Genomic DNA, 26,492 nt, shown 5'->3' with positions numbered 1-26,492 from the left:
AAATACGAGGACTGACCATCTCGTTTCCCCCAATACCATGGCGACAAAGAGAAATAAATATGATTTGACATTTAAGCTGATTATTGACAAATTTGCCAAACACAGGAGCGCCACCACAAGCAATCACTTCTAGCCCAAATTAACATGGCAACGTTGCCTATGACTAAAGTGTCTAAGTAGGCTAGTCCTACTAATATTACATTTGATTGGTAGCATGTTTGTAGCGCGCCAGTTTACCCATCCCCTACATCAAAACAGCTTAGAATCAATCAAAGAATCAGCTGTGTCGGCGTTAGGCTGTAGGCGATTTTCTATAACCTTTTTCATTCATTTCAACAATGGTTTATTGAAACGTTGTTTGATTAATTTCGCCAGTCATCACCTTCATTTTAATGATTAAATGAGATTAAGGAGTCGACTATTGACGGATATGCGGTCTTCATCATTAAATGCATGTGGGTTGAAACTTTCTGCCACCTGGTGGTTGTTTGGGTACATTGCCTTAGCCTCGAAAAAAATCGGCTTGACAGCCTGTGGGATCTCTTCGGGAGTCCCGCGGGAGAAGGTGCATTCTCAACCCGCACCATCTGTAACGTACTGAACGAGTTGAACGTAAGCTCTATCTTAGCTTAGTTTCAACGTAAATTGCCATTATGTTAGAGTTTGAGTTACTAATATTTAACAGGTTGCGCCGCTAAGTATGAAACTAAGTAAATAGTAAAAAGTAATAGTAAATGTTACATCCATCTCCTTAGATGCCATTGAAAGCAACATTAATTTGTGAAAACAGCCATCTCATTGAAATGGTGGGAACGTTAAATGTAACAAGTATATGTTGAGAAGAGTTACATGCTGTATGTGACCGATTGCGCACATTTAAAGGGAAACTATGCAGGTTTGCCGATTCGGTGGCACAAACTTGCATGCATGGTTTTTCCGCTCAGAGGCGCTAGCTAGGGGGAAGCGAGACAGCCGTCATTCAACCCAAAATAAGTCAAGTAACCATTCCAATGACTCCGAGGTTGATTAGTTAATACAAATTAAGTTTTTTTTTAAAAAAAAAACTGCACAGCTACAGTAATTACTCTGCTAAAGTTTAGTTACTTTGTTTTACAATTGCTAAAATGGAGGGGATGATGACAAACATCTGGCTGCACTAGTAAACGTCTTTTCACAACAAAAGCTGTTGGGCCTGTGATGTCAGACTTAAGAACCGAAAGAGAGTACTTCCGGCTTCCAGACAGTTTAACCTGATCCTGTGTGGGTTGTTACACAGCAATCACATTCAACTTCGTGCTCAGCTGCGTGTTAAACTCCAAAACTTTGGTTTTAAGGAGTACGGTTTTAAAGTGCAGCACAGCTAGCGCAATCAGAGAGGGTTAAAGCGGAGCGAGAGGCGCAAACGTTCGATCATTTCCGCGTTCTGTCTTCGCAAAGGGGAGGGGGGCTAAATCCCCCTTTAAGCAGACCCAGCAGACCTGTTAACATTCGAACTGAACTGCTTGCCAATCTGACAGAGATCGATATCCCACTATGAAGTCTTTGCGACACACCTCTTTAAGCAGACCGGAACTGTTCGAATTTTGCTTCCATAGAGATGCATTACGTTGCTCTATCTTGTCAATAATTAAGGATCTTTGGCGCAATGCCCTTTGTTCCCACAGTTCTATGTTCCCACAGCCGTGTGTTCCCACAGCCCTATGTTCCATGATTTCTCTAACCATAACCCTATTTTTGAAATTAGAAAAAGCTTGAGAGAACACAGGACTGTGGGCACATAGGGCTGTGGGAACACAGGGCCTAATATTCAACATTTTCAGTAAAATAAATAAATAATTCTTAGAAATGTAGGAACATAGGGCTATGGGAACATAGGGCTGACCCCACAGAATCAATTGGCCCAACATGTTCTTAGTATTTGTTGTGATTATATGAATCTACATACAAATGTTTAAGGAACAACCCTACAAGCACACCATCTGGCAACAGTGGCAAGGAAAAACTCCCATATTCCCGAAATGCCTTGAGCAGAATTTTTGCACCAAATAGAAGTGCATGTACAATCCAGTGCTACCTATTGTTACATTAAAAAACAAACAAATAAATAAAGAACTGTGTGAAAAGTGTTGTGATAAATTCCTTTTAGGATAGTCATGATTCAAAATCAATGTGTATTATGATACACATAGGTATGTGGCCTCTGTATCGTGATACGTAACCTATCGTATTGTGAGTTGTGCTAGCCAATGTTGGATGTAGACCACCGTGAAAGATTACTGATGAAAATTCACAAGGCAGGTAGAAGGTTATGGTTAGATGTTCCAGATGAGGTAAGCAGGGCCCAGAGAGAGCAGTAATGCTCTTTGGGTCACATTGCTTGTTATTTGTCATGACGCAGACTCCTCTGCCTTTAGACTTGCCAGATTCTTCCGTCCTGTTGAACCAGGCAGCAGAAAAGAACTCTGCGGCAGTGACTGCACAGTCTGTTACATTTTAAGTTAGCCATGTATCTACAAAGCATACTGTTGCAGTCCCTGATGTCTCTCTGAAAACGTATCCTTCCTCTGAGATGGTCAATCTTATTCTCAAGAGAATACGCAGATCTACTTGAATCTTACACTACAACCATGCATTACATTAAGCTAGATCTGCGCAACATTGGAAGAAGTTGAACATGCCCAAGATTTGAGGCTACCAGAACAGAAATAAGGGAATTTGTTGCCTTCAGAAACTTCTGAAGTATCTGATTATCTGTAAGAACCCTATGGACACTATCACTAATGCTAAAGACCCTCCTGGCACAGCGCACATTATGTGTGGCCCAATTAGACGACAATTGTTTTTGAATCAGAAGATGTTCCTCTGTCCAGCAACAGTAAAACCATCCACAAAAGCCACTGCGAATGTGAGATAATGCCTCCTAAAAATGACAAATCTTAGAGGGATGAAAATTCTGCTTTCAGTGGTGCAGATAACCCCCTAGTGCACCTTTTGGTCTTTAAAACTATTCTACCTAAGCTCTATGGAAACATAAAGCTCATATTCATATCTTTATCAGGATAATCAGGGTAGAAATGGCCATTTCAGTCATTTTCAGCCATGAATTGTTGGATTTTTGAGGTTCTCTGAGAGGGGCCCCAGAACTCCACAACAAAAAAGAGTTTGAGGGTTTTAAGTATATGGCTGTTCATAGTTCCACATACTTATCACATTTGGCCGACCCCCATCTTCCTACCTCCTGCTGGTTTTGCCTGGTTTTCTCGTGCAATGACTCTTAAGAACCATGGTGGAGGTATACTTTTACTTTTATTTGGTGTCGAAAAAATGACTTTTTGGCACTTTTTGCGCCCCATATTTGTGACACTAGCTGATCTGACATGACTTGTTTGCGGTAGCACACATGACGTGCACAGATGATGATTCTCTATAATATTTGTTTTACTGCATTGCAATGAACAAAGTAAAGGCAAAAAGTGTTTATTTGTCAAACAAATTTGGATGCAATATGAGTCTTGAATTGGATACCATACAGGAGTTTGCTAGGATCTCAAAACCGTGTTATGAACGTGACTTGCCATAGAGAAACACATGATAACATTGGATTATGAACATAGGCTATTATGCCACACAAAAACACGAGGTAAGTGGAGCTAAATGAAGTTATTATTTTGCTGTCACTTCGTCTGTTTTATGGCCTAGAAGGTTGTATTTGGTATCTGTGGATAGCTCTAGCTCTCCTCTTTCATCTGACATGCATGCCATATCTTTTTGATCGCGGTTCCACGAGGAAATCAAAAAAGGTAGCCAAAGCTAGCCAAAGGTAGCCAAAGCTATATGACATTATTATTTGTTTGTAACTTCGTCTGATTTTATAATATGACATGATCGATGTATTTGGTATCAATGCAAAGCTCTGCTTCTCCTCTTTCATTTGATATGCGTGTCATGTCTGTACGATGCGTGGTCCGCGAGTAATTCAAGCGAGAGTTCTGGATGCGCCGGTGAACGCAGAGCAATATAGACTGTAAATATGATATACTTTGATTTAACTTCATGATTTTATTTTATTTTCATACTTGATCGTACAGACAAGTGTCTAGTATCGTTGGAAAGCCCCGGTTCTGCTCTTTCCTGCAATATAAGTCTCATCTCGCTGTGACTAATAATAGCGGAGCAACGTAACAAATGTGTGCGCTTTTTGACGCACTTTGCGTCCGTCGGGCTCATAGGGTTAAGGAGCGGATAAAAGTCCGTAATCAAAGAAACCAGTTTGCAAGAAAATACACACCTTCTCTCCATTGCCTCCCATATGACCAATACCTCCTTGGGGTCCAGGTGCACCCTGTGAAGGTGCATTGGTTAATAACATGTAGCCAATGTAAGGTCAATAATTAAGAAAAACAATGGTTTGACATGTGAGACCAACAGCAACACATACATCAGCTCCACTGGGACCCTGGGGACCTCTTGGACCAGGTGGACCTGGTGGGCCCTAGTACAAATCACAATACAGAAGAACAGATGAATGGAAGAAAACTGAAGGAACAGTAACAATGTATAAGTCTATCTTACTGAACATAAAATTGTTAAATTAAATGGCTGACACCACAGTCTTACCATTGGACCAACGTCTCCATTCTCTCCCTTTTCTCCTGGTGGCCCAGGCAGACCCTATAATGATTACAGTGACCATGTATTTGTCAAATATGGTTAACAAAATATTTATTATAACAGATCATGAAAACATGGTAGTATGATGGTTTGTTTTTCTTCAATTAATTTACATTTTCCAAAAGATGAATACCTGCTTCAAAATAGCTTTTATAGTTGAATAAAAGTCGGTAGTGTATTGAGACGTGGATGGTTTAAGGTGCAGAACAGTTTTTTCTCTTTTGGTCAACTATAACAACTGTGACAGTTTAGTAAAACTGTGTCTAGGTGGTAGCGATGACATTGTGGAAGATGACCTGTCTGATCTTTTTTTTGGGGGGGGGGTTTCAGTAAGATAGCAAGCACATTCATTACTTTTTCTATGGAAAGTAGTTCTGGGGCTCACTCTTTTGAAATGAGTGGAAGCTTGTTAACCATGACAAAGGCATGATAGCTTGCATAACCCAGTTAGAGGAGTCACGGCACATTGTCAGTAGGGGATGTACCAGGCTTTTCTAAGTGGACTGTTCCCTTCCCTGACTATAATAGCCATAGAAAGGAAATGGTCAAAGAAGATGGGCCAATTAGAAAAGGGCTTGGTTTCCACACAACTGCTCTAATTTGTCAGACTATCGATGTAAATGTCTGTGTTGATACAATAATGTTAGATATAAAACTAACCTTGAATCCCATTGCAGTAGTTATACACTGCTCAAAAGAAATTCGGGAACACTGGTTCATAGGAGTATAACATCAAATCAGTCACACTTGTGACTTGTGATATTGATCTGGCCAGATATGTAACAGAGGTGGTTGTGAATCAGGCTCACCTGTTTTGATGTCAACGAAATTTACTACAGGTGTACTAGAGGGCCAACTGTGACACAATCCCCAAAACAGGAATGGCTTTACAGGTGATGGCAACTGGTTATTTTTTCCATCTTTATAATTTCTTTTCTGATTTTTCAGACCTGACTCCACTATTTCTGACAGTGTTTTTTCTGAGATCTGACTCCTTGTCATTTTATGTCTGAAGCCTGACTCTGATAACTTTTCATCTGAGACTTTTTTGTCTGACTGTTTTTTCTGACAGCATTTTTCCTGAGACCTGACTCCTTTTCATCTGATGTCTGAGAAATGAATGTGTAATTCCATAAACTCGACATTGGTTTTCCTGAGACCTGATGCCTTCTCATCTGATGTCTGACATCTGACATCTGAGGATGTCCTAAAATGGACACCGTACTCCACTGATTAACATCACACAGACTAAAGGCTGGCTTACATTGTACGATTTTGGTCTGTTTTAACAGTCGGCGACTACATTTCCAAAATCGCGCGCTCCCGTCAACGAAATCGTTTAGTGTAAGGTGCCAATCCTAGCGGTTTTAAGTCCGTCGGAGTCAGTCTTTTTCTAGTTTTGCTTTATGACAATATCAAACATGTTTGATATTATCGGAAGTCTCTTCAGTCGTGGCTCATGCAAATAGTGACGTGAACATTAAAAACCAATAGTGACCTCGCTCCAACACGAAACAGGAAGGGGCAAAATAGGCGAGAGCTGTAGCTTATATGATTATTTGTTATTTCATTTCTTATAAATTATTAGTCTAATTATTCTGCATGACAGAACAGCTCTATATCTGTTAGGGATGTCACACATGAAACAATGCTGCAGAAACACGAAAAAATTGCTTTGATATGATTAGGCTATCATATGAGTTCCTGTTGATGATGACGTGTAGCCTAGTGCACGATGGAAATAATTTGAAGGAATCTAGTAGCAGTCTTGTAAATAGTGACCCACAGTCTTTGCAAAATCCTAATCTGAGACTGGCCTGTGACTAGAAACTCAATGAATTGTCTTTAGATGTGAGAGCAGAGGCGTAGCGTAGTTGCGCAAGGCCCCGGTGCAAGTCTGGCGATGTGTTTGTATAATTCAGCACAGAAGAAACGTGTAAATAAGGATTGTTACCTGTAAACCGACAGGACCTGGAAGGCCCGGAAATCCTCGTGATCCTTCATCTCCTTTCTGGCCAAACATGCCCTGCTGACCTCTTGGTCCGGGTTCACCATCACTACCCTGAAAGACATATAATCAATGATACATATTGTGGGTTTTTACTAGCATACCACCAACATGTCCATACCCCTTAATTGTATGACAGTCCGGCCTAAGTGTGATGAGTCCTTCATACTGGTAACTCAGTAAATAACAAACGAAAAATGAGCTGCAACATCTACTGATGCCATAATAGAAACCATTTCACCATTTCATTCACCAAAATAACAGTTAACCGGTAGCTTTCCTACGGCATACTCACAGCTGGACCCGGCGCTCCAACTACACCAAGGAGACCTGCTGTGCCAGGGGGACCCTAAAAAAACAAGTAGTAAGTGAATAAAGACCACAAATGCAACTCAAAATACTTTAAGCTTACAGACCGACAGGCTTAAAGCAAAGAAAATGTTGGCCTGAAAAATTGGCCTGTAGGCATAATGGCCCTCATTTATGAAATGTGCGTATGGCATAAAACAGTTGTGCGATTGTTTCCACGCAAAGTATGGCATTTATCAATGTGAACGTGATCGGTGCTATACGCCCAAATCTCACGTCTAGTCTGAACTCGCGTACGCAAGTTTTTCAGGCGGCATAGCACTGTGCAGCAGGAAATCGCCGGTGGATTACAAAGTTAATGAGTTGAATTTATGGACTATCACGGACATAACACCTTTCCTGTACATGTGCAGCCTATTTGCTGTAATGTAGCATATATATTGACACATTTGATGGCTTAGAAAGTTTGATGAATCACACGTGAGCCTCGTCGTAAGATGGTTTCTGTGCTCAGATATACGCTGGTTTCTACGCTGGGTTGATAAATGAGGGCCATTGTGTATTTCCAAATCTTAAACGCCCCTGAATTATGGCATAGTGCCTGGAAACTTTTATCTCTCATACACTATATAGAATAGAAATCAAGTAAATAATAAGATTTATCTTGAGAAATGAATATATGATTTTGAAGTTGAATTTTGAAAGTTTTAGTTTTATTTTTAGTTTAAAAACAACATATGCTCCACTCTAACATATTAACTACGATAAAAATGTATACCATTTTAAAGGGCTACTGTAGTTCTCCTGATTACATTGGCAGGTGTATGTTATCTCTGTCATGAAGCATTATCACAAAATGAGCCTGTTTGTGCCACAAGAACATCAGTATGAAAAAATGGAATGTTCCACAAGTCTGCAAAGGGCTAGCAGTTCTGAAATCATGAGCTCTCTTAGTCCATCCAGACACCGACTCTTTCAATTGACGTACTTCCATGAGTACACTGTCATGCAAGGCACTGTGTATTACTGGTAGAGTGCATACACTTTAACAGAATAGTGTAGTCTTATATCGAAAGCCAACGCAGAAATCGCCAAAGAAACATTTAAATATAACTTCATTGGTGTCCTCTATTTGACAGTGACATGTTCTTACTGTGTGAAAACATGAACAGTTTCTGTTTTAATTTGCTCGTTCATTCAGCAGTGTATTCACTGCTGCTGCATCAATCTTCTCAATAGTTTGAAAATGCTCCCTCCCCTTCCACTATGTAGCCAAGATGGCGTACAACATTTGAGACAGAGTGACTGACTGGAAAGGCAGCTAGCAAGGCAGTTCAGCTGCAGCTCACTGGTCTTTTGGTAGTGACGGATCCCACACAGAGTTTCAAGACCAGTCTTTAAATCCTGAGCGATCTCTCTTGTCAGTCAATGCTTGTTAGTGTTGTTTGTCCTTCCCAATGATTGGCACACATTTCGCCCCTCTAGATTCAATGCACTGCTATAGACATTACCTTGGAAATGTTAACATTTAAAACCTGTTCTCTAACGCTGGATGATGTCACTCTGCCCCTCCTCCTTGACACAGGGGCCACTGTGTCACTTTTGAATTTGGTAACTTGGAAACGTTTCTTCTCCCATAAGCCACTGGGACCAGCCTCTACAACTTTGCGAGGTTATGGAAATTCTGAAATAGACATAGTGGGCTCTCTACAGTTGCCTGTACACTACGGGGGGAAGGCCCTACCGACATTCACTTTCCATGTGTCACGCCATGGGACCAATCTACTTGGCCTTGACCTCTTCAACGGCCTGGTTTCACCCTACTGGATACAACAGGCTCAGAAATCCACACTGTCGCCACCCCAGAGCACCAACAGTGGCCAACATTGTTTGACGGGGTGGGTTGTCTCACTGCTTTTGCCCATCAGCCCCTGGTAGACCATACTGTAACACCAGTGGTGCAAACACTCCGCCGTTCCCCTCTAGCACTGTGGGATGACATCTCATCTGAGCTACGGCACATGCTAGATGAGGACATAATTGAGCATGTAAATGCTTCGCTGTGGATATCCAACCTGGTGGTGGCGAAAAAGAAGACAGGAGGCCTGCATCTGCGTGGACCTCAGAGCTGTAGATAAGGCCATGATCGCTACCCTTTGCCAACAACAGAGGAGCTCACAGCTCAGTTCTATGGATCCACAGTTTTTTTAAAAGTTGACCTCCGCCAGGGCTACCTCCAAGTTTCTTTACACCCTGATAGCCGCAACCTAACCGCTTTCATTACCCATGACGGTGTCTTTCACTACAAATGCATGGCTTTCGGAATGAGCTCCGCTCCAACCTGTTTTAAAAAAAATCATGGCTTCCATCCTGGCAGGGATCCCGGGCGTGGCCGCTTATCTTCAGGGATGCAAACACACATGTGGTCAAAAAAGAGAGAGCCTCGGAGCGGGGGGGGGGGGGGGGGGGGGGGGGGGTAGGTGTGCTTAGGTGCGCAGTGTGGCGCCGGTGGCCGTGGGGTGGTGCATTATGGGTATCGAGCATCTTGGAGGAAGGCCTATATATGGTCACTACGGTGAATGTAGGGGGGTCATGATGTTCAGTACCTTTACTCTGAGTCAAAGTTGCTTTTTTTGGGGATTTGAAAAACTGTTCCTAACAGACATCTCAATCTCTGCTAGTTACAGTGCATGAAAATGCACTGTACTGTTCTTCCTAGTCTTCAACTTCTTCATCTTCGTATTATTACAGTGCATGAAAATGCACTGTACTGTTCTTCCTAGGATTCTTATAGTTCTTCTTCTTCTAACGCACGCAATTCAGCTTGAACCGTTTAACGTAGAAACTTCATTCAACCTTTGTTGCGTAGGTCTCGCTCATGCCATGTGTGCTTTGTATTTTTCAACTTTCTAACTTTTATACTTTTTAAACTATGAATTAAAAAACGATTTCCCGATAGATTTAACATTGAGCTATTTCCCCATAGACTTAACATTGCCCCATTATGACATCAGCAATTAGAATGTTATGCCAGGTGGCCAGTCCAGGTGCAGCAGCTCTCTCTCTCTCTCTCAGGCTTTAAACATACACTGGCTCTCTTGAGACTACATTTTCTGTTCCCCTGTATCAACTGTATCAACATAAGTCTTTCTAATTCCATCCAACTTTCTATCCATTCATCTTCTTCAAACCATTCACTCATCCACCCATTCTAAACAGTCTGCCTATCAACATCAATTAGACAATCTACATTCAACTTTTAAACAATCTACTCTGTCTCAGGCTTTAAGCATACACTCTGGCTCTCTTAAGACTAGCCAGTTAAATTGATTACACCTGTATCTGTATCCACTACTCTCAGTAGAGAGCTGTGTCTCTCCACTCTACAAGAATATAAGGCACATTCCATCCAACTTTCTATCCATTCATATTCTTCAGACCATTCACTCATCCACCCATTAAACTGTCTATCAACATCTATTAAACAATCTGCCTATCAACATCCATTAAACTCTCTGTCTATCAACATTAATTAGACTATCTACATTCAACTTTTAAATTATTTACTCTGTCTCAGGCTTTAAGCATACACTCTGGCTCTCTTAAGACTAGCCAGTTAAATTGATTACACCTGTATCAACTACTCTCAGAGAGCTGTATCAGTGTCTCTCTTAACAAGAATATAAGGCACATTCCATCCAACCTTCTATCCATTCATCTTCTTCAGACCAGATAGATAGATAGATAGATACTTTATTGATCCCCAAGAGGAAATTCAACCATTCACTCATCCACCCATTAAACTGTCAATCAATATCTATTAAACAATCTGCCTGTCAACATCCATTAAACATTCTGTCTATCAACATTAATTAGACTATCTACATACAACTTTTAAAGTATTTACTGTGGGTGCCTCTCAAGCAGCGTTTATATGTCCTCCCTCGCTCCTCGATCCTCAATGATCTACATAAAGAAAGATAGAAGAAGGGCTAGACTATCCCATTGTTGCCGCACCATCATTCTTTATGTAGATCAGTGAGGATCGAGGAGCGAGAGAGGACGCGTAAACGCTATATGAGAGGCACCTTCTGTCTCAGGCTTTAAGCATACAATCTCATTAAGACTACAGATCCTGTTTCACTACTTCCTCTGTCCACAACTGTTTCAAAACAAAGGTCCTCACTGCAATAATACACTATTAAATCATTTAACCATTGTAACTACTCAACTATTTAACTGTTCAACCATTCCAACTGTCAGTTATCAACTATGCCTCCAGTCAACTACACCAAACCTCCATGTACCTAGCAACCAACAGAGCAACCATTAAAATTAAGCGTTTATGACCGTTTCCATAGCAACCAACATGACTATACTGCAGTAACTTTTTGTTTCCTGATAGTGGCCACCATGGATACCCTAGCAACAAATGTTTCAAAATAAAAGTCCTCACTAGCAAGTTAGCTAGTTAGCATGGTTAGCATTGCTAGCATAGTTAGCATTTTTAGCATAAATGGAAGAGCACCCAAATATATTAAAGATCTTCTAGTCCCATATAATCCACCTAGACCCTTACGATCACAAAATACTGGACTTCTTATAATTCCAAGAATTTCAAAAACTACAGTAGGAGGCAGAGCCTTTTGTTACCGCGCACCCCTCCTCTGGAATAATCTTCCTCCCTCAATTCGATTAGCAGACACCCTCCCTATTTTTAAGTCTAGACTTAAAACATATCTCTTTAGTGCTTCCTATAGTTAGGTATGGTGCAGTGTGGAACTTCAACCACCTCAGGGTCTTACTGGAACGGACCACCTCTGCTGTGGGCTTGTGTGACTGGTGCCCCAGTCATGCATCCCATGGTGGCTACTGACCACACCTGATCTGGTGCTGACCACCCTCCACCATGCCTTAGTTATGCTGCTTTAGCATTGCGCTGTCATGGACTTCTTATGTGGCATGCCGTACAACTCCTCTTCTCCCCTCTCCCTCTGTCTCTCTCAACTCTCCCTCTTTCCTTCTCTCCCTGTCCTGTCCTCTATAGTGTAGCTTGGGGGGGAGGGTCCCGCGTGCTGTCTGTTGCGCGTGCGGGCATTTGTTCATTCACTGCGCATGCGGGCTTTTGTCCATTTGCGCCGTTTCGGTCATGGGCCTTCCCCGGGTGGGCTTGCGCATCATGTCTGGGCTGCGCGCCTGGGTGGTGTGGCTGGGTGCTCTGGGCCGGTCGGGGTCCGTTCGCGGGTGGCGTTGCTCGTCCGCGGGGGGCCTCCCGTCGCCGTCTGTAGATGGGGGGGGGGGGGGGTTCGTGTCGGCTCCATTCGCCAGTGGCTCTGCGTGGGCGTATATTGGCGGTCTGGCTGAGGCATGCAGTCTGATCAGATGTGCACGGCTGTGCATTTAGTGGGATGGGGGGGACGGGGGAGGTGGGAATGCTGGGAGTGGATGGCGGAGGGGAGGGCTGTTGCGGCATTGTATTTGGATTGGGCTCGCGGTCCGGGCCTTCTTGGGGTGGTGTTTCTAGAGTGGAAGTCCAATGGTTTTAACGATTTTAATTACATTACACCAATGTCCAATGATTTTAACGTTTTTAATTACACTACATCGCCTCCCTACGCCTCCCGACCCTGTCAACAGGATGACAGGATGACACGTCCAAAGACATGAAGCATTCTGGACTTTTGCTCTGGGGGCGCTGCTTCCGGGGGGCCTGGGCGGCGGGGCGGATCAGACTGTGTGTCCTGGTCGGGCCGTGGTGTGTGTTCGCGTGGTGTTGTGGTTGGGGTGGGGCTGGCGCGGGCCCCGTTCTCTCTGCTCGCGGATGGTGGTGGGGGGTGTCTGCGGATGGGTGGCGCCGCCTGTGGGCGGACTCTGGCTGGCCATGCTCAGCCATGCTGCTCCGACGCGCGGTTCAGGGGTGGTGTGTGGGTTCGCCTGGGGGGGGGGGGGGCATTGGGGGGGGCATTGTGGGTGGGTGGATGTTGCGTGCGTGGTGGGTGGGTGGATGTTTGCATGCGTGGTGGACGATGTGCGGGATGCCTCTTCGGGTTTAACTGGGTAACCTATTCCTACGCACCTGTCCCCACAAAAGAGGTGTGTAAAAGCGTTTTGTAAACCCTCTATAGTATAACCATTTATATCACCATTGATATACTTATTAATACTTAATATGACTTACAGTAATACTAACACACTCTATTTCTCTTCCCTTTCCCCTATACCTCACCTGTGAGGTAAACCATTACCAGCCATCAACCATCTCTGTGCCTGTCCCTCATCACACCTGAAGTCACATCCCTCTGACTGCCCTACCATCGCCATTGCCTTCGCCATCCCTATGACTGCCCTAACATCGCCTGCTGTGGTTCCCTGCCCGAATCTTTGGCCCTCGGATCCCAGCGACCCATCACCTTCAGAAATAACTAATGGATTACTAATGGACAATTTATTCCCTACACTGGACTATTTGAACTTTCATTGTCATTGTAACTTTCAAACTACAAATGACTGTACTGTAACTGACCCAAGGCAGATGGGTTGGGCCCTTGAGTCGTGGGTCTGTCTGAGGTTTCTTCCTATATGTATCTCCAATTCTAGGGAGTTTTTCCTTGCCCCTGTTACTCATGGGCTCTCTTTGAATGTCTAACACTCTGTAAAGCGCCTTGAGACATGTGTAATGTATTGGCGCTCTATAAGCGACATTAAATTGAAAAAAAAAAAAATTGAAAATAACTGCAAAAAAACATCAACTAAGTTAGCTAATCAACCTGGTTAGCATTGTTAGCAATTTTAACATTGTTAGCATAGTTAGCATTTTAAGCATTATTGCTAGAAATCATCAGTTAAGTTAGCTAATCAACCTGGTTAGCATTGTTACCATAGTTAGCATTGCTAGCATTGCTAGCATAGTTAGCATTTTTAGCATAACTGCTAGAAATCATTAGCTAAGTTAGCTAATCAACCTGGTTAGCACTGTGAGCATAGTTAGCATAGTTAACATTTTTACCATTACTGCATGAAATCAGTAGCTAAGTTAACCAATCAACCTGGTTATCATTGTTACCATAGTTAACATTTTAACATGAATAGAAATCATTAGTTAAGTTGGAACTGGAATGTTTCAGCTTTAAACTGTCTCCCTTCACACCATCAACTCTCTGTAAACTATGCAACCACCATGTTTACCCTAGCTACACCTTAGTAACCATATCTACATTATCTATCTATTTTTGCATTTCATGCACTGGTAATTAGAGTGCATGAAAATGCACTCTACTGTTATGCTGTTTATTCTTATTATCGATATTATTATTAGAGTGCATGAAAATGCACTCTACTGTTATCCGATTTCTTCTTATTATTTTTCCTCTAACGTTTTAGTGCGCGCAATTCAGCTTCAACCGTTTAACGTAGAAACTTCATTCAAACTGCGCTGCGTAGGTCTTACTTAGGTGACTTCAGCTATGTATTTTTCAACTTTGTAACTTTTATACTTTTTGAACTATTAAATAAAAACTATTAACATTTCCCCCATAGACTTAACATTGTGATTATGACATCATAATAGGGCAATTAGAATCTTATGCCAGGTGGCCAGGGCCACCTGCAGCAGCTCTCTCTCTCTCTCAGGCTTTAAGCATACAATCTCATTAAGACTACAGATCCTGTTTCACTACTTCCTCTGTCCACAACGGTTTCAAAATAAAAGTCCTCACTGCAATAATACACTATTAAATCATTTAACCATTGAAAATACTCAACTATTTAACTGTTCAACCATTCCAACTGTCAGTTATCATCATGCAACTACATGAAACCTCCACATACCTAGCAACCAACATAGCAACCATCAAAATTAAGCTTTTATGACAGTTTCCATAGCAACCAACATGATTATACCACAGTAATTTATTTATTTCTGATAGTGGCCACAAATGTTTCAAAATAAAAGTCCTCACTAGCAATTTAGCTAGTTAGCATGGTTAGCATAGTTAACATAGTTAGCATGTTTAGCATAACTGCTAGAAATCATCAGTTAAGTTAGCTAATCAACCTGGTTAGCATTGTTAGTATAATTAGCATAGTTAGCATTTTTAACATAACTGCTAGAAATCATCAACTAAGCTAGCTAATCAACCTCATTAGCATAGTTAGCATGGTTAGCATTGTTAACATAGTTAGCTAATCTGGCAATCAGGTTAGCTAATTCAATGTTAAACTGTATCTTCACACTATCAACTTTCAAAAACTATGAAACCACCATGTCTACCCTAGCAACACCTTAGTAACCATATCTACATGATTTATCTGTACATTTTTGCATTTTCATGCACTCGTAATTTCCTTGGAATTACATTCTCTAGTTCTTCTTCAGACACTTTCTGTGCGTTCAATTCAGCTTCAACCGTTCGACATAGAAACTTCATTCAAACTGCGCTGCGTAGGTCTTACTTAGGTGACTTCAGCTATGTCATTTTCATCTTTGAAAAATGTATCGTTTAATTTATATGAATTTTTTCTCCCATAGACTTAACATTGGATTATGACATCACAATGAAGTCGTTAAGCAATTAGAATCTTAAGCCAGGTGTTCAAAGCCACCTGGCAGCAACTCTCTGTCTCAGGCTTTCTGGCTCTCTTAAGACTATATATCCTGTTCAACTTTTTCCTCTACCCACAACTGTTTCAAAATAAAAGTCCTCATCATTTTTGCATTTTCATGCACTCGTAATTTCCTTGGAATTACATCTCTAGTTCTTCTTCAGACACTTTTTGTGCGTTCAATTCAGCTTCAACCGTTCGACGTAGAAACTTCATTCAAACTGCGCTGCGTAGGTCTTACTAAGTTGACTTCAGCTATGTAATTTTCATCTTTCTCGTAATTTCCTTGGAATTACATGTCTAGTTCCTTGGAATTGCTTTTCTAGTTCTTCTTCTAACGCACGCAATTCAGCTTCAACCTCTTCACGTAGAAACTCCATTCAAACTATGTCGCGTAGGTCTTACTTACGCAATGTGGGCTTTGTATTTTTCAAAGCCACCTGGGCACCAACTGTCAGTTTCTCTCAGGCTTTAAGCATACAATCTCTCTGAAGACTACATATCCTGTTACTGTTTCCTCTGTCCACAACTGTTTCAAAATAAAAGTCCTCACTGTAATAATACACTATTAAATCATTTAACCATTGAAACTACTCAACTATTTAACTGTTCAACCATTCCAACTGTCAGTAATCATCAACTATGCCTCCAGTCAACTACATGAAACCTCCATGTACCTAGCAACCAACATAGCAACCATTAAAATGATGCGTTTCTTACCGTTTCCATAGCAACCAACATGATTTTACTACAGTAACTTCTTTATTCCTGATATTGGCCACCATAGATACCCTATCAACAAATGTTTCAAAAGTCCTCACTAGCAAGTTAGCATTGTTAGCATAGTTAGCATTTTTAACATACAGTGCCTATAGAAAGTTATCATACCCTTTTGAAATAGTTACTTTTTTTGTCTTACAGCCTGAAATCAAAACCCATTTTAAAAAAAATCTTTTCCAGTTTTATTTACAAATGTAGCTGTACAACATCAACATAATGAAAAAAAAAGTCAACAGTTCTGAAAATTAATAAAAAATTAAAAACTAGAATAACAGGGTTGGAAAAGTCATCATACCCCAGACTTAATACTTTGTCAAGCTTCCTTTTGCTTTCATTACAGCCATCAATCTGTTTGGATATGTCTCTATTATAGCTTTGCACACCTAGATAGGGGAATATTTGCCCAATTTTCCGTGCAGAATTGTTAAAATTTAGTCAAATTATGTAGGGAATGGCGATGGACTGCTCTCTTCAAGTCAATCCACATATTTTCTATAGGATTTAAGTCAGGGCTCTGACTTTGCCACTCAAGGATATTCACCATCCTATCCTTAAGCCACTGCTTTGTTCTTTTGGCAGTATGTTTAGGATTTTTGTCGTGTTGGAAGGCGAATGACCTCCCCATCCTCAGCTGTTTAGGAGAGGGACGCAGGTTTTCCTGAAGAATTTTGGTGTACTTGGCAGCATCCATTTTCCCTTCTATCCTGACCAATTGCCCAGTCCCCGCTGAAGAGAAACATCCCCAAAACATAATGTTGCCCCCACCATGCTTCAAAGTAGGTATGGTGTGTTTTGGGTGTGTTTGGGTGTGTATACTGTGTTTGGTTAGCGCCTGGAGCTCAGTCCAAAAACTTCAATCTTAGTCTCCAAAAAGTTCGATCTTAGTCTCATCTGACCATATAAGCTTTTTCCACATGGTAGCAGAATATTCCAGATGTGTTTTTGCACTGAACTCCAAGCGCAATGTTTGGCGAAAACCAACACAGTACACCACGCAAAACACACCATACCTAATGTGAAGCATGGTGGGGGCAACATTATGTTGTGGGGATGTTTCTTTTCAGCGGGAACTGGGCAATTGGTCAGGATAGAAGGGAAAATGGATGCTGCCAAGTACACCCACATTCTTAAGGAAAACCTGCGTCCCTCTCCTAGACAGCTGAGGATGGGGAGGTCATTCGCCTTCCAACACGACAATAATCCTAAACATATACTGCCAAAAGAACAAAGCAGTGGCTTAAGGATAGGATGGTGAATATCCTTGAGTGGCAAAGTCAGAGCCCTGACTTAAATCCTATAGAAAATATGTGGATTGACTTGAAGATAGCAGTCCATCGCCATTCCCTACAGAATTTGACTACATTTTTTACATTTCTGTACGGAAAATTGGGCAAATATTCCCCTATCTAGGTGTGCAAAGCTATAATAGAGACATATCCAAACAGATTGATGGCTGTAATGAAAGCAAAAGGGAGCTTTACAAAGTATTAAGTCAGGGGTATGATGACTTTTCCAGCCCTGTTATTCTAGTTTTTCATTTTTTATTAATTTTCAGAACTGTTTACTTTTTTTTCATTATTTTGATGTTGTACAGCTATATTTGTTAATAAAACTGGAAAAGATTTTTTTTTTAAATGGGTTTTGATTTCAGGCTGTAAGACAAAAAAAGTAACTATTTCAAAAGGGTATGATGACTTTCTATAGGCACTGTAACTGCTAGAAATCATTACCTAAGTTAGCTAGTCAACCTGGTTAGCACTGTTCGCATAGTTAACATTGTTAGCATAGTTAGCATTTTTAGCATAACTGCTAGAAATCATCAACTAAGTTAGCTAATCAACCTGGTTAGCATTGGTAAACATATCTACATGATTTATCTGTAAATTTTTGCATTTTCATGCACTCGTAATTTCCCTGGAATTACACTCTCTAGTTTGCATTTGAAAGAGACACTCACTAAGTGACACATTTAGTCTGACTTTTTTCTGATTTTTTAATGTTCTTTTTACTGATATGGAGCCAACACCGTTGTTTTCAAGGTTCAAACTTCAAAAGTCTTAGCTCGATATATTTATAGTGGGCTTTTTTTTTTACCTTTGACATTTGACCTTGGAAAATCGTTTTTAAAATAGTTGTGTTTACACTGTATTATAGTAAAAAGTAATTTCATTACATCCACTTTTACTCTCATATAATTATTGTGGAGGACCTCTAGAAGATAACCATATGTGCCACTTCTGCATAGATGTTTTTAGTTAGATCTCAAGGTATAGCTGACTGCCTCAAAGTGCCTGAAAAGGCCCCGGACCTCCAAGTGTTAAACAAATGAAAAATAAACACTCACATGTTCTCCCTTTTCTCCCTTGCCTCCCTTCTGACCTGGTCCGCCAACCTCTCCCTGGCATAGGACAAAAGATATGCATGATATTTTTATTTATTTTTCTCGCAATGGAGTATCGTAAATCCTCAAATTGTGGCCGTGGTAATTTTATTTGGGGCAGGCTTCTATTCCAGGCAGGCCTTTATTTCTCATCAGGCTTCTGTTGTAGAATTTTATTCTTAGAAATACAGTAAACAGCTACTCTTGAAGTGGGCCAATGCTGTTCAACACTACCTGTGGGGTAGACTGAGCACAGTTGGGACGTGTGTTTGTCCAAATTGAGCAAGCCCCTGGCTATTATCCGAGGCCTGGCTTTAAATAGAATCCCGGCCAAAATTTGAGGATATACGTTACAATATTCAGCTACATTGTAGGCCTTTCATTATTCATTTCACAATGCTAAATAAGAAAATTCACCCTGTCTCCATCTTCTCCAGGTGGTCCTTGAGGGCCAGCAGGTCCTGGCAGACCAACTGGACCCTGTATTCCATCGCGTCCCGCAGGGCCAATAGGACCTTTCTCACCCTTATCATAATAAAACATACCATGTTTACATTTCTGACACTGGAGATACTGTAAGTAGCATGTAGTTCACCAACAGATGAGTTGCTAATGGTTCCTGAAAGGTAAACTATTCACAGGCAATACATTAATTATGCATTCATCAGAGCAGGTGTTACTCACTGGCCCACCCTTTTCTCCAGCTGGACCTGGAGGTCCTTGTGGGCCTGTACGTCCTGTGAGGCCAATTGGCCCTCCTGGACCAGCTGCCCCTCGTTCTCCCATTAAGCCCTTAAAAAACAACAACAAAAACATTATATATATATATATAATATATACATATACAACATAATATAACATTAAATCACCTAACTGCTAGTTTATTCTACAATTCAATTAGTTACCATTTCAACTTCTAAAGGGTAAAGTTGTGTGATAACACAGAAGGTTGGAGTTTGGTTAGCTTTATCCACAACTTTATCCACAACAATAGGCTGTAGTCATGCCCCTTGAAAAACCCCGTAGGCAACAGTTAGCGCATCAGCCTTTTACTGTCAGTGGCATCTGCACGTCTATGCTGAAACGGACTGTGTTTCACTCACCTCACAGTTGTCATAAACACTGAAATGAATACTAATTTTTGAGTCCAAAAATGTTTGTGGGACCAGGCTGTCAGTATATCCATTTTTAATGAAAAGTTGGACATTTTAACACCGGGGTCTATGGACATTAGGTCACTCTTGAAACCCCTGGTGGACATTTGAGATAGTGCAGATTTGAACTTCCGTACAGGCTTCATTGTTCAGAATAGAATACCGCTGCTTGATTGGAACATGCAATTTTATGTACCTTCTCTTCAACAGTGTATTTCACGAATACTACTTGCTATGTCTTTAAATAGACTTAGCACATGCTTTGTTTGAGTAATGCACTTTTTTACAGGTTTATTTGGTGCAGAGAAACCAATAATTTTTGTATCTATGTGTAATACAACACGTCTCAAAATCAAAGTCTAATGTTTTCCAAAATCAAATTTATGATTAAGGTGGAGGATCATGTTCTGCATTTTCTTGATAGCCAAAATAGATGAGAGAGTGCCCCAGTTTTCTTCTGTTTCCAACAAATCACATCTTCTGAAGGTGCTATGAATGATTCACATGTGTAACAGTACAACTCTTTTTTTGGTATAAAATGATGTCAAATCTTAAATGTTGAACATTTAGAAATAATTGTAGTGAATGCTTACAACAACACCAGATGGACCTTGTGGACCTTCGCCTCCCTTCAGACCAGCTATTCCCTACAGAAAATCAAGGAATGAAACACAGGATATAGTAGCACATTACTTAGCCTAAATGGCATTCACTTGAAGCCTTCAATGCTGTAAATCACAATTTTAATTTGATTCACAATTCACAGCATGTGTTTTTAGATAACTTGCAAATTAAAGGTGTTAGTGTGAGTAGATCTTACTGCTGCACCGGCAAGGCCCCTCTGCCCAGAGAATCCTTTCAGTCCAGAAGGTCCAACCTTCCCACTTCCTCCGTGAGGACCTGGATCTCCCTGAGGTAAAACAAATACATTTTCATAGATAAAACCTTGGACAGAACCCATTTCAATACAGGAACATTCCCGAAAATAGGGTAGAAGTTGACAGGATATTTGCAGTTAGCGAAAACTATCCATCCTTACCAGACAGAAAACCAACAAAGAAATTAATAGCAACTCCTTTTTAGTTTATCAGGGTGCGCAAGTCAAAAAAGTGCATAACGTGCATTTCTGCTTGCATGAATTCTCCCCTTCACAGACTAATGTAGGCTATAAGCATTTTCTCACATATTTGCTGTAAATATTTTACTATTGTAGAAACTATTTACTATTGTGATATTGTCTGCATTCGTACAGCGGCGAGTGGCGCAACACTAGCTCTCTCGTTTAGCACTCAAGCGATCCAGGTTCAATCCTTGTTGCGAGCGAAATATTGTACCTTACATTACCTGAATTCAATAACCGTTTTTCAACGTCGACAAACAATTATTTTTCGTTAATGGTTTTCATAACAAACTATCTGAAATAAACAGATGAATAACCAAACGTTTTAAAATAAAGACAAATAAGCAGTCCAACAATTAGTTCAAGGCAGGAATTGAACCCGGGTCTACTGATTACTAGGCGAGAAAGCTAGCATTACGCTACTCGCCACTGTACAATGTATGAAAGTGTTGGTTATTGGAGAGGGAGAGAAATGCTTATTACCCTCTTTCAATGAAACAGCAGTCTGCTCAACTTACCTATACCTTACTTGTATTTATAAAGCGCCTTTCTAGACACCCAAGGTTAGGACAGTTGCTTGAAAATCTATTTTTGGTGCTTACATTTGTCATTTTTGACATCCCATTTAAGAGCAAGACAATCGTTTTTATTATTATTATTATTATTATTAGCCTATTATTATTGTTCAGGCTCCATCGGATTCGGAGAGGCACAAAGACGCCTGATTGGCGCAGCACTTTAGGCCAACATAACACACTATCCATTGCAAAGATAGCCTATTTGAAACCTTCGCACATGAAGGCATTCAATAGACGGGCAATTAGCATAGTTGTCTTGTGCGATCATTCGCCCTCCCCCATACACTCATCTAACCAGTTTACAGACATCATATGCGACATTGAGGACAACTGCCCCCCCCCCCCCCCCCCCCCCTCTCTCTCTCTCTTCTCCCTGCATCTTTTAGTAGGTTAGGCCTACTGTATTAGTTGTTTGATTAGAACATTCACAAAACAGAGAACCTATGCCTGCTCAGCATTTCTCTCTCTATCTCCCTCCCTCCCTCCGAGGTAGCCTACAAGATGCTTCTCCCTAAATAAATGAAAATTGTTTTAGAAAGTAGCCGCGGCAGCCTGTAAAATGCGCCATAAAATCCTGGCTACTATGTTATTGAAACCAGACTAGGTTAGGCTTCGTCTTTGTTCCAGATCTGTGATCATTCTCGGCTGCACGAATATACAGTAGGCTACCTATTAAATGAATAGAAGTGAATTTGGGGAGTGAATTAGAACTAGCAACCCATTCATTTTAGAGCTTAGATTATCTGCCCAAACCCGAACTGCGGCCGGTGTTACGGATCGCGAGATCCAACAACACCGGTGTTGGGTCGAAATTGTTCATCCCTCCCCTCGGTTCCGTCGGGTCAGGCTCCTATCACAGAATGCATGCCTCCGTTTTAAAATAGCCTATAAATAACATTTCTAAGTAGCATACACAATGTAAAAACGAAATATAACAAATAAAATACTATGAAAAAGTTGAAAGTCAAGTTTGCTTAAAGTGCAAGTTTGGCGAAAATTGAAAAAAAAATTGAGATCTCACGTGATTTCTGTGCTTCAGATGGGGTTGCAGTCTCAAATTGATTCTATGTAGGCTACAGACTGATTGGTGCTTCGTTATAAGTGTAGACACCTAGAGCAAGCTACTGATGAGGTTTGGTGCTGTTTTGAGCAATGTTAGTGGTTTAAAAATGCGATTTTGAAAGCGTGTGGCTGTAAGCCCCATGCTAACCCACTGTTTGTGATTTTGGGCTGTAGCTCCTGCCCGTGCTAGCTCTGTACTGCATGATGAGCGAAAATTACTTCCTCCACGGCTTAGTTGATGTATTTTCATTCAGAAAATAGCATTTTTTTTTAAATTTTCGCCAAACTTACACTTTAAGAGGTTTGTTCAAGAACTCTTCCAGAGTTTTTACCTCAAACAACACAAATCAACACAAATAAATGAACAGATAACTCAAACGTGCTGTATGTCATAATGTAACCACAGACTATCAACACGGTCTGACACGAATGACACATGGCTTAGTGCAAACTGAATTTATGACCAAACGATTTGATTCGTTCATGAAGCGCCATCTAGCTATCATTATGTGTAAGTAACAGCGTCCCAGTCTGAGGACTCAGCGGTCTTTTGACCGCCTCAGCCGTGCTTTAAGTAGTTCACACCAGCACGGCACTTCTAGTAGGACGTCAAAGCGGTCTGATGACCAGGGCGCGGCACTTCTAGGTATAAGTGGGTCAGAACGGCACGGCGCTTATAATGTTAAATTTGTAATTTACGCATGATGGGAAATATTTCATGTGTACGTTTTCAGCTACACACTCCGGGGGCTGTTTTGTCTACTTTATTTAGCTAGCGACAGTTAGACTACAGCTAAACTATCAAAGTGTCTCCTGAGGTGGTTAACGTAATCTTTATTCAAATAGCAACTAGCAAGTATGCCATTATTTGTTTTGTCGGAAATTGCTTGGTTTGTTAACATTAAAGGGATAGTTCGGGTTTTAAGACACAAAGTTATATGGGTTCCCTGTCAGCAACGTTGTGCATCAGCACTGACCTACCCCGCAACAGCGTCCTGTGAGCCGAGATCCAGCCGGTTTTTGATGCTGAAGAAAGTAGTCCGGCAAGTTTCTGGGGTCACGAAAGTAAAGTGTTTTTCTTCTCAAAACCATATGCGTTCAAAAGAGTGATATATTTGTACCACAAAAACGTTGTCCACGAAAAATTCAAACCTCGTTATCACTTACTTATTTTTCGCGATTCCTATCACTGCGCGCTACTGACAGCTGGACAACGTTTTTGTGGTGCAAATATATCACTCTGTTGAATGACCGGGGCGCGGCGCTTCTAGGTATAAGTGGGTCAGAACGGCGCGGCGCTTCTAGTGTTAACTTCTGTCAGGAAGACTCAATTCTCATTTATTACTTTCAACACATCACCAGTCTGCATCAGTCTTTAAAATGACAAGTCTTTGCACCTGCTTTCTGCTTTCAGGTGCTGTATTTTTCGATATTCCCCCCACCCTCCCTCACCACCACCAGTTTGGCCTTGTCCAGTGTCCAGGGGGTAGGCTCCGCCCCCTGCCGTCATTCCAGCAGGATCTGCAAGGGTCTGCACACACCTGGACCGAAGACGGGGCCTATACCAAAGACTCTCATTGCTGCTTATGTCTTTTGTAAATCCTTTGATGGATTAAAACATGTGTGATAGAAGTATGTTTCTAGAGAGCATCGCAACTGTGTCGCAATTTGGCACTTCCGTCGTTTGAACATAGTTCAGACAACGTTGTTGATGACGCAGGGAAACATATCGGTAACACTTTACATGGGCTGTAGGAACAAGGAAGTGTTACCATTAAATTACATAGAAATTACCATACAATTACCACCTTATTAGTGAGCCGTAATGTAAAGTGTTACCGTCGACCTATTTCTAATTTAGACCCAAAGTGATTAATGCTGGCAATATCATTGCCTTCAGGAAAAAAGCTTTTGCGAGTTCAAACTACCCTTCCTAGAAACACCAAATCCAACAAAGATGGATCGTACTACCAAGGTTGCGATGGAAGTTAGCCAACTACTCTTTCTAGAAACGCACCCCAGGTTGGATGAGAGAACACTCCCACGATTATCTTAAGGCTATCTTTTATTAGGCCTATGAGGTAGAAACAGAGAAAGGAACATGTGGTTTTAGTCTGTGGTAGCTGGGTCACTTCCCACAATGCTCCCATAAAGGTCAAACAAGATAGAGGGATTAAACTAGACAAAACTTTACAGTCATTTTAAAACTTAATTAATATCTCTGCTCAACCAAACCATCTTGTAAGCGGCACTTCTGGGTATTCTTGTGCATTTCTGAAGAATTACTGTAAGTGAATGATGGATATTGGCATAATATATTCATCCCATCACTAATACACAATACATGTTTCTGTGCTTCAGACTGTGGTGTACTGTAAGTCCATTATGAATGGATTAATCAGGGAAAAGCATATGAGTATTCATTATATTAAATACTAGTGTATTTAATGACCTAATGACGTAGGGGCAGCCGTGGCCTACTGGTTAGGGCTTCGGGCTTGGAACCGGAGGGTTGCCGGTTGGATCCCCGACCAGTCCACGTCTGAAGTGCTCTTGAGCAAGGCACCTAACCCCTCACTGCTCCCCGAGTGCCGCTGGTTGGGCAGGCAGCTCACTGCTCCGGGTTAATGTGTGATTCACTTCACTGTGTGTTCACTGTGTGCTGTGTGTGTTCACTAATTTGGTTAAATTGGGTTAAATGCAGAGAAACAAATTTCCCTCACGGGATCAAAAAAGTATATATTCTATTCTATTCTATTCATCTGACTATAACAAAACAATAAATCTATCAATCCCCGGGATTGAAACTGGCATTAGCATGTTATCAACTGTGTGCAACTGTTTTCATGATAAAATAGGATTGGTGTACAATCTAAATGATATGCTATACCTTTCCACCCTCTTTTCCAGCTGCCCCTGGTAGACCGTGTTCACCTGGAGGTCCAGGAGATCCAGGATGTCCCCTTTCACCAACAGGCCCTGTCTCTCCAGTGGAACCCTGAAAGCACAAGTTGGTTTATGATAACACTAAAAGCGCTAATCAATTTTCTTCATAACATATAAAGCCCTATTTTAACAATCTAAAACAAATTCTGGAGTCATAAACATTTAGGGCTGAATTCACTACTGGGTCATTCCACGTCAAATCAACCAGAGCACACGCACTTGCGTCTCGAAAAAATCTGAAAAAAAACCCCATGTGTGCAATACTTTTCAAGTAACAGCCAGTTTTACGGGGGGAGGGGGGTGTCAAATTTGTTCTGCCTCTTTTTTTTGTCAAAGTTCACAAGCTCATTGCCCAAGAACTAGAATCTGTAGGAGGCTCAAATTTTGCAAGCTGGTGCATAAATAGGAAGAGTATGCAGTATAATCACCACGAGTAGTCTGGATGATCCTGCATGGTCATAGCAGTCCCTCAAAGTTGATAAAAATGTTATTGGAGTTCTTGGCTGGGCTCTGTTTAGGCTTACAGAAGACATCTTTTTACTCAGCATAGGCTCTTGATTTTGTCCCCCTTATTGAGATCAGTAAAAACACTCTCCGAAAAAGCAATGAAGAGAAAAGAAAATCCATCAGGGACTGAACAGCAGACCTCACAAGTTTGAAAAATAATTTTGGATCTCATATTCAGAGCACCCTAACACCTTGTGGGAATATACAAAGATTTTTTAAATATTTTTTTCTTTAATCTGCATCACCTCTTCTTTTTAAAAACACTAATTTGACTTCTCTTATGCGAATCTTTCTTTTTCATTTTCCGCCCTAAACATGGACAAAATGCCACCATTGAGATCAATATGTTTTGTCCCCACCCCTGCAATTTCAGTGA

At 41.2% G+C, this 26,492-nt stretch overlaps 1 protein-coding gene across 1 annotated transcript in view; it reads right to left on the bottom strand.

The window, feature by feature from the left end:
* The window catches only part of LOC134077594 (collagen alpha-1(XI) chain-like), a 270,154-nt gene that overhangs the window by 80,738 nt on the left and 162,924 nt on the right, over window positions 1–26,492 (bottom strand). Inside the window, exons 39-49 of the mRNA XM_062533297.1 lie at window positions 25,554–25,661; window positions 20,724–20,813; window positions 20,497–20,550; window positions 19,434–19,541; window positions 19,167–19,274; window positions 18,714–18,767; window positions 6,975–7,028; window positions 6,626–6,733; window positions 4,618–4,671; window positions 4,439–4,492; window positions 4,289–4,342 (exon numbers count right to left, since the gene is read on the bottom strand). Of these exons, the coding sequence (XP_062389281.1) occupies window positions 4,289–4,342; window positions 4,439–4,492; window positions 4,618–4,671; window positions 6,626–6,733; window positions 6,975–7,028; window positions 18,714–18,767; window positions 19,167–19,274; window positions 19,434–19,541; window positions 20,497–20,550; window positions 20,724–20,813; window positions 25,554–25,661 (846 nt within the window). The remainder of the gene's footprint in view (window positions 1–4,288; window positions 4,343–4,438; window positions 4,493–4,617; window positions 4,672–6,625; window positions 6,734–6,974; window positions 7,029–18,713; window positions 18,768–19,166; window positions 19,275–19,433; window positions 19,542–20,496; window positions 20,551–20,723; window positions 20,814–25,553; window positions 25,662–26,492) is intronic.

The sequence above is a fragment of the Sardina pilchardus genome, chromosome 3 (assembly GCF_963854185.1).
Source record: "Sardina pilchardus chromosome 3, fSarPil1.1, whole genome shotgun sequence".
Taxonomy (NCBI): Eukaryota; Metazoa; Chordata; class Actinopteri; order Clupeiformes; family Clupeidae; genus Sardina; species Sardina pilchardus.
The sequence above is the reverse complement of the archived record's forward strand: the minus strand, read 5'-3'. Positions and strand labels throughout refer to the sequence as shown.